Source organism: Geotrypetes seraphini, chromosome 1 (genome assembly GCF_902459505.1).
Source record: "Geotrypetes seraphini chromosome 1, aGeoSer1.1, whole genome shotgun sequence".
Lineage (NCBI taxonomy): Eukaryota > Metazoa > Chordata > Amphibia > Gymnophiona > Dermophiidae > Geotrypetes > Geotrypetes seraphini.
The window spans coordinates 53754218-53761962 of record NC_047084.1 but is presented as its reverse complement, the minus strand read 5'-3'; the positions used below and the strand labels follow the sequence as shown (position 1 = coordinate 53761962).

General features: G+C 37.5%; 1 protein-coding gene across 3 annotated transcripts; it reads left to right on the top strand.

Moving 5' to 3' along the window:
- Positions 1–488: 488 nt before the first annotated feature.
- FST (follistatin) lies at positions 489–5660 on the top strand. Of its 3 annotated transcripts, none has more exons than XM_033931467.1 (6): positions 489–811; positions 2294–2485; positions 2777–2995; positions 3374–3598; positions 4212–4442; positions 5079–5660. In XM_033931467.1, the coding sequence occupies exons 1-6, from the start codon at positions 727–729 to the stop codon at positions 5099–5101; spliced, it is 975 nt and encodes a 324-aa protein (XP_033787358.1). In that variant the 5' UTR covers positions 489–726; the 3' UTR covers positions 5102–5660. The 3 variants fall into 3 exon arrangements, with proteins under 3 accessions (XP_033787358.1, XP_033787369.1, XP_033787347.1); XM_033931478.1 differs by lacking the exon at positions 5079–5660 and adding an exon at positions 4842–5069 and having other exon boundaries at positions 491–811; XM_033931456.1 differs by having other exon boundaries at positions 495–811; positions 5102–5660.
- The last annotated feature ends 2085 nt before the right edge of the window (positions 5661–7745 follow it).

The following is a 7745-nucleotide window of genomic DNA, read 5'->3' as shown; positions in this document are numbered from 1 at the left end:
GGTATTAAACTTTGATTTGCTTTTGACAAGTCCCAGGCAACGACATGTGTGCAGCAGACAGTTAACTAGGCTGAGATATTAGCATTTCGAGTTATTATTAGCAACAATTATATTTCCCAAAAACGGGGATTTATGTCATTAAAAAAGAAAAGACACTTCTCCGGAGACTTCATAGGCACTGCAACAAATATTAATGTCAGGCTGATCGAGAAGTACAATCTTTTTAGCCGGCGTTTTTGGTGAGCATTTTGTTTGATGGCCAATGAGGACAGATCTCATTTTTTTTTATTTATTTATTTTACTTTGATAAACAAGCGAACTGCTGCTTGCTAGCTGGAAATGTAGACTGCTTTTGCAACCCTTGCCTTGTGGAGGTATTCGTTGCATTCGTCGCTTGTCTTTTCCTCTCCTCCTCCCTAGCTCAAGTTCTACACTCCCCTGCTCCTCCGTTTCATCCCCTAGACCTAAAAGAGGATCATCGGAAAGGGTTTCAGAAGGTGGAAAATGTCACCTGATTCACAGCGAACTTTTTCAAATCTCCCCACCCCCAAACACACACACACACACATCAGGAGACCGCCCACCGCAGACAGCTTAGACCCCCTTATAGATTTAAAGAGAGACTGCATTCAGAGGCTGACATTCATTCAATAGAACGATCATAAGCGGAGACCAGGGTTTCCCTCTGCTACTCGCCTGTCTCTCTGCTCTCACTTAGGACCGAGGATGTTAAATCAGAGAATGCAGCCGGGCATGCTTTTCTTTCTGACCATCTCCGTGTGCCACTTTATGGAGGATCGCACCGTTCGGGGTAAGCCGAGACTTTTCTCCTTCCACTCTTGCTACTCCTCTGTCATGTCAAGTCTTTTCTTGCCTTTATGTTTCTTTCACTTTGCGAGCGTCGCATCACAATACAAGAATAAAACCCGACTACATAGACCTAACCGATATATAAAACTGTAAATGTTCTCCTTGCATACGACATAGATTAAAAAAAAAATAAAAAAATTGTTGTTAATGATAAAATAACAAACTTAGGAACTCTCTCCTGGAGTTTTCATGCAGAGTGCAAGCAAAACTTTTCCCTTAGATTTGAACTCTCCTTCCGTAAAAAAAAAAAAAAAAAAGGGGGTGATGAATTAGAAATTCGAGTGATCGTGCATTTCCAGAATCGAAACCAGGACCATTCCTGGATGATTATACATCAACTTTTAGTCACTTCTGTCATATGGACTGCTCTCTGTTTTTCTGCTGATATGATTTATCTAAGCAGATAGAAAACTATTGATAATTGCAGTGTTAGTCGGGATAACGTCTTAGACAACCCTCGGAGGGATATGGTATCTTGATACTGGAAAAAAATTTTTTTACTGAATTTTATTTCATTAAATTAAGTCAAATGTCCAGAATCAACTAGCAGAGAGCGAAAACAATGACTGCTTTTCTCTTATACAAGTACCAAACTAAGCATTTTGTCTATAGGGTGGTCTTTTAGACTATCTTTCTAGATCCAGGGACTTAGTACCGAAATCTCTTGGTACTGACTTGTTGGAGAATTCACATTGGTAATTCTCCAAGGATTCATCCCAACCGAAACTATCAGGTTTTGAAATCCAAAGGGGAGTTACTTGGAAAAGAGTTTTTGGCAAAGTTCCTTAAATGACTACACATTGCACACTGACTATAAAACAAAATGTTACAAATTAAAGAGCAATATGTTTCGATGAGAAACCGCAAGAGCATGCGAATCGCTTCTTTTAACATTCCATGCTGCTGTGCTGAGGATTTTCTCAGTTTTCTTTGCGGGACTGCAACAATTTCATTATGATTATTTTTACTGTCGATTTAAGAAAACAAGCTCATCCAAATGAACTGCTATTTCGAAAGACTTTGGTAACAGGCAAACGTTACCAGTCAAGTCATTGCAAAATGGGTAGAACTGATCGTGTATGTTAAAATGTGGCAGCAGGGACTTGTTAGGGAGCAAGTAGAGTCGTTTTTTTTTCTATCACCAAACGAAACCTTTCTCGTTTCCTAACTTTCAATAGATTGCATTGTCTTTTCGGAACGTCTGACCTGCGTTGCTAAATGAACTGAAAATACAGATTGGTAATGCCAAATATTGACTTGCTGTGGTTTGGGTCATTCTACTGTACTCGCGGTCTGCCCTAGTGTTACTCCGGGTTATGAAACAGGGCAGATAAACAGTCTAATAAAAGTCATTGCGAGGCGCACGTGTTGTGTCTGGGTCACTGGTAACTGACATTGATATGGCTGGGGCTCTCTATTGCAGCTGGGAATTGTTGGCTGCAGCAGGGAAGGAACGGCCGCTGCCAGGTTCTCTACAGGACTGAACTAAGCAAGGAGGAATGCTGTAAGACCGGCAGGTTGGGCACTTCCTGGACTGAAGAAGATGTGCCCAACAGTACTCTCTTCAAGTGGTTGATTTTTAACGGGGGAGCTCCACACTGCATACCATGCAAAGGTAGATTCTCTTCTCTCTCTGTATATGTGAACTGAGCAGTTTTAGCAGAAACATATGCCCTTATATCTAGATATGAATTGTAGTTTCATTATGAATTCCGATGGTTGAAATCTTATTTCTAGCCAAGTAGGGGGTAGTTTGAAGACCATTGTGCTCAGATGCCTTTCATTTACCGTTAAAAAATATATCTTTGTTTATAACTTGTTAATATATGTATATTAAAAAACAACAACACCCGAGCAAGGGGAAAGTAACTCTTCAAAATTGTATCCTTTTCCCCATTCCCTTTAGAAACCTGTGAGAATGTGGACTGCGGACCTGGAAAAAAGTGTAAAATGAACAAGAAAAATAAACCGCGATGTGTTTGTGCTCCTGATTGCTCTAACATCACATGGAAAGGCCCTGTCTGTGGATTAGATGGCAAAACCTACAAGGACGAATGTGCTCTTCTCAAGGCCAAATGTAAAGGACAGCCAGAACTGGAAGTACAGTACCAGGGCAAATGCAAAAGTACGTTTGCAAACATATAAACCGTAAAAGTTTTCATAAGTTAACTCCATATCAGACTCGGTGGTATTATATTTTTCCCCCCAAATAACAACTATGTTGTTAGTGATGGAAAATTACTTTTTGCAATTGTTAGGGGTGGAAAATCATTTGCAGCGGGAGTGTAAACTTATTGTTTAGACTTACAGAAGTCCAAACATACCTACAGAAAGTTGTATTCAGCCTGTTTCTTCACTTTGTGCAGCCTAGCAGATGCCTTTATTTTAGGATAATACTGTACTAAACATTCTTGTTTTCATTCCATATCATTTTTCATTTCTTCCTAATTTTCTGGGTAACCAAATATGATATGTATCTTCTTGTATCCCCATATTATTTTAGAGACCTGTAGGGATGTCTTGTGTCCAGGCAGTTCCACGTGTGTGGTGGATCAAACCAATAATGCCTACTGTGTGACGTGTAATCGGATTTGTCCGGAGACTACAGCCCCAGAACAGTATCTCTGTGGGAATGATGGGATAACTTATGCTAGTGCTTGTCACCTGAGGAAGGCTACCTGCCTGTTGGGCAGATCTATTGGATTAGCCTACGAGGGAAACTGTATCAGTAAGTATTCTGGTCTAGTTGAAAGTAGAGAGGCTAGGCTTTTTAGCTCACACCTAACCTGCTAACGAGATTTAAAACATTTCCTCCAAACTACTTTCGGAAACCAAGTATCTTTTCTTTAGAATATATGGAGAATCTGGCATAATTATTACTATACTACTTAATGTGAAGAAATAGTAAAAGTATTACTTCTTCAAAATATAAGAACATAAAAACACATGACAAATGGCCATACACACACACACACACAAAACCCCACCCTGAAAAGTTGAATCTGCTACTGTTTGTAAGGAATGGTTCTGAAATAGAGCTCCCCTTTTAAATCAGTTTAATAAATTCATTAGCAAACCAATTAAATGTTTAATTATTAAACATATTTTTCCTATCCAGGATGTATTTTTGGCTTTGTGCCTGTTCATTGGGTTGCAAGTTTGTAACTGATCAACAAACGAGTTGTGCTCAGAGAAAAAGCCTTTGATGAAGCTAATCCTAAATTACCTTTAGCGTTTAAAATTCAGAATTTTCTAAATTTGGTGGATGAAAGGGTTGGAGAAAAAGTTATGTAAAGGTGGTGAAAGATGGTTTCTTTTCAAAGTTCCCCTTTTTATTTTAGAAGCAAAATCATGTGAAGATATCCAATGCAATCCTGGGAAGAAATGTCTTTGGGATTTCAAGTTGGGTCGTGGTCGTTGTGCCTTCTGCGATGAGTTATGCCCGGAAAGCAAGTCTGATGAAGCAGTCTGTGCAAGTGATAACACCACCTATCCAAGTGAATGTGCTATGAAACAAGCAGCTTGCTCCATGGGGATTATTTTGGAAGTAAAACACTCTGGATCTTGTAACTGTAAGTGAGATTTTTACCTTACAGAAATTAAGGCTTCTGAAGGCAATCCCTCGGTAATGAAGAGTTGAGTCTGTAAAAAAAAACCTGCAAAGAATCAGTGCACAGGTTTGCCACAGAAATTGTCTGACATCAATTGGCAGCTACAGTTATGCTGCTTGGAACACTTTCGAGCTCACGTTATTAACAAGGGGTTGCCTGAGAACATTTCCTAGCTCTTTCGTTTCCTACTGTGTTTGTTTTTTTATGCTTTGCTGTGTGCTATAGTAACGCCTCCAATAACCTAACCAGAAAAGTTTAATGTTAGCAAATGGCTGCTGTCTTTGAGCAGTTGCCTATACTAACCCGAAAGGACCCAAGCAGTAAACCTAGAACACAAGAGCGCTTTTTATCTGATTTCAGGAATTCCGCAAATAAAGCCAAAGCCATTGATTCTTCACAACTTTCTGCAGTAAGACTTCATAGCCTATGTTAACAAATAAAAAATAAATAAAAAATACAACCCCCCTCAAAACCTTACTGCATAACAGCAGATGCCAAAGAGCATCACTACAAGTCATGCTGTATATGGCTGTTACAGAGGGCTTTGAAAACATGCACTGAGCTTCTGTGCTGTTGTTGTCCTTATTTAAACAACAGCTCCCCTGTATTCTCCCATATAGCCATTACTGAAGATCCAGAGGAAGAAGAGGAAGAGGAAGACCTGGACTACTACAGCTTTCCAAAATCTTCATTTCACCGGTAAACCTCCATTACTATTTGAACAGCCCTCTAGCAAGAAATCATGTCCATACTTGTAAATTAGTGTTTGCTTATTTATTTTGAAAAAAAACAACAAAAAAGTATACATAGAGTTGAGTCTGGTAGACATTTATTTATACTGTGTCATGTTTTATAATTTATACATAAAATGTCTGGTTGACTGTACACCTTGTTTTGAAGAAATATATTCGTCAAAGGAAAAGCAGTGTTATTTATTGTGAGATATCTTGCTTGTAAAGTAAAGCTTTTCTTGTAAAATGTAAGTCCATTCCTTATAACTCAACCATATTGTTGCTGCCTTTTCTTTCACAAATTTGCATGTCAGGTCCTGTATGTTTATTTATTGGATTTTCTTCTACTGTTCTGTATATATATCTTTCGGGTTTTGTTTACAAGGAATCTTGACTGACCAAAAAAAAAAAAAAAAAAAGCTGAAACAAACATAAATTGAGGTTCAAGCAGTATACCTTCAAGGAAACTTTCCTTTTCCGTTATTCTTAGTTGTGATCAAAAAAGTTATCTGAATATGTTTTAGCTTATCAGAATGTCCAACCCCAGCCAAGAGAATTGATGCAGATTCTTTAAACCAGTCAGGGTAGAAGTAGCAGAAAATAGAAGAGAGGAAGCTGATAAAGATAAGGCTGAATTGTTTTTGTTATGCTTTAAACAAGTGTATTCAGTGTCTCCTTTAAGATGGCTCAGCAATGTTATTTTATTTTTCCTCTTCAAGTTATATCAAAAGTTGTCTCAGTTCAAGTTTCTTGCTTGTTACAGTACTTATTTTCCTGGTTCAATTTTATATTTTCAAACATGGCAACTTAAATATAAATTCATTTAAATATCTAGTTTTGTACTTTTCTACCATGTAAATGTGCAATGTATATAAAAGTTATAATGTGCATTTGTAAATAAATTGAGTGAGAAAATAAAAACTGGAATTTTTCCTATGTAATTTCCTGGGTTGTAATGAATCACATGTTATCAGCCTAGGCCTAAAATTGGAATACAGCTAGAAGTGTGAAATAAAGTTGCTAATGAAAGCTACTACTGCATTGTTGTAACATACCAATAAAACAAAGGTAAATGCTGCTAATTACACATTTATTTGGAGAAAAAAAGGGAACTGAAATAACCCGGTTCTTTAAAAAACAATTATATTTATAAATATACTGAAGGATCTTTTATCCATTTCTCTTTTCTTTGGCTCAGTAACAGGCTGGTTATGTCTTCAGTAAACTGGGCAAATTCTCTTGTAGTTTGTCTTTTGATAGTTTTTCTGAAGATGTATCACACTAGCTACCCCCAGTCAGTGCTACTAAGGAGTTCTATTTCAACTCTGGTGAAGTTCTAACATCCCAGGTTCTACAAGCTGACAAACATAAACACTTAAGTGTTTAATTACATGACCAAGATTTTAGCGACAAAGTCACAAAGTCTGATCACAACCAAGTGGAACAAAGTCGAAAAATATTAAGAGGGAAACGGGTGAAATGCTGACAGATAATCTTTTTCATAACTCAAGATTTAAAGTTTAAGGATTAAAAATGGAAATTAATGAATGAAAAGAAAGGATTAAAATTAAGTCAAACCAGCTGAACTTGTAAAAATAGTGAACACATACACTCTGTATTCACAACACAGTTTTAAAATAAAATGTCACGTCAGCTGATGTCAATATTTTTCCACTTCAAAATCCATAAAACAACAATACCATGAAGTACAAAAGAAAGCAATTAAATGTGATTTGCCAGTCTTTTGAGTATGTAGGAAACTGCATGCTGAACCCCCCCCCCTCGTCTATGGTTTACCAGTCAATGCAAATCATTCTCATTCGTTTCCAGGAACCAGAAACCTCATCTGTATCTAGAAAGCAATATTTGCTACAATTTTCCTAGAAAGAAATTCTTTTACAGAGCAACACATAAGTAACAGTAAAACTACAGGAAAAACTTGCGAAAATGCAAGTTGCTGGTATGTCGGGTTAATCCCGAATCCCAAAGGATGGAGGAGGAGGGGATGGAAGCTGAAGGAGGAAAGGGAAAAAGAAAACAAGCCCCCGCCGAGAACAATCAGAAAAGGACTTTCATGGTCTCACATACTGCGTTGTACCAAGATAATGCAGAGAACTGACAGCTAGCAATGCAAAACCTATATTACAATTTCACATAGTTCCAAGTTGTAATTCCCTTGCAAAATTAGTAGAATAAATGATGAAGCTTCCATTGAGTACTAACTGTGTGGTTGTTTTCCAGTGGTGTTTGTAGATAGAATGAGAGATTGTTAGAGACAGCAGTGAAAATCAGATAGTGCTTTTGCAACACAAATTGTGATAATCATTCATAACAATTACTACTGCTAACATTTATCATTTCTATAACGCTGAAAGGGTATAACAGCGCTGTATATTTAATATTCAATAGACACTTCCTGTTCAGAAGAGCTTACAATCTAATTTAGACAGACAGGGCATCTCAGGCTTGGACAGTTTCTGGCAGAAGGAATAATACAATGGGTATAGGTATCTGACAGTGATTGGGAGTTAAG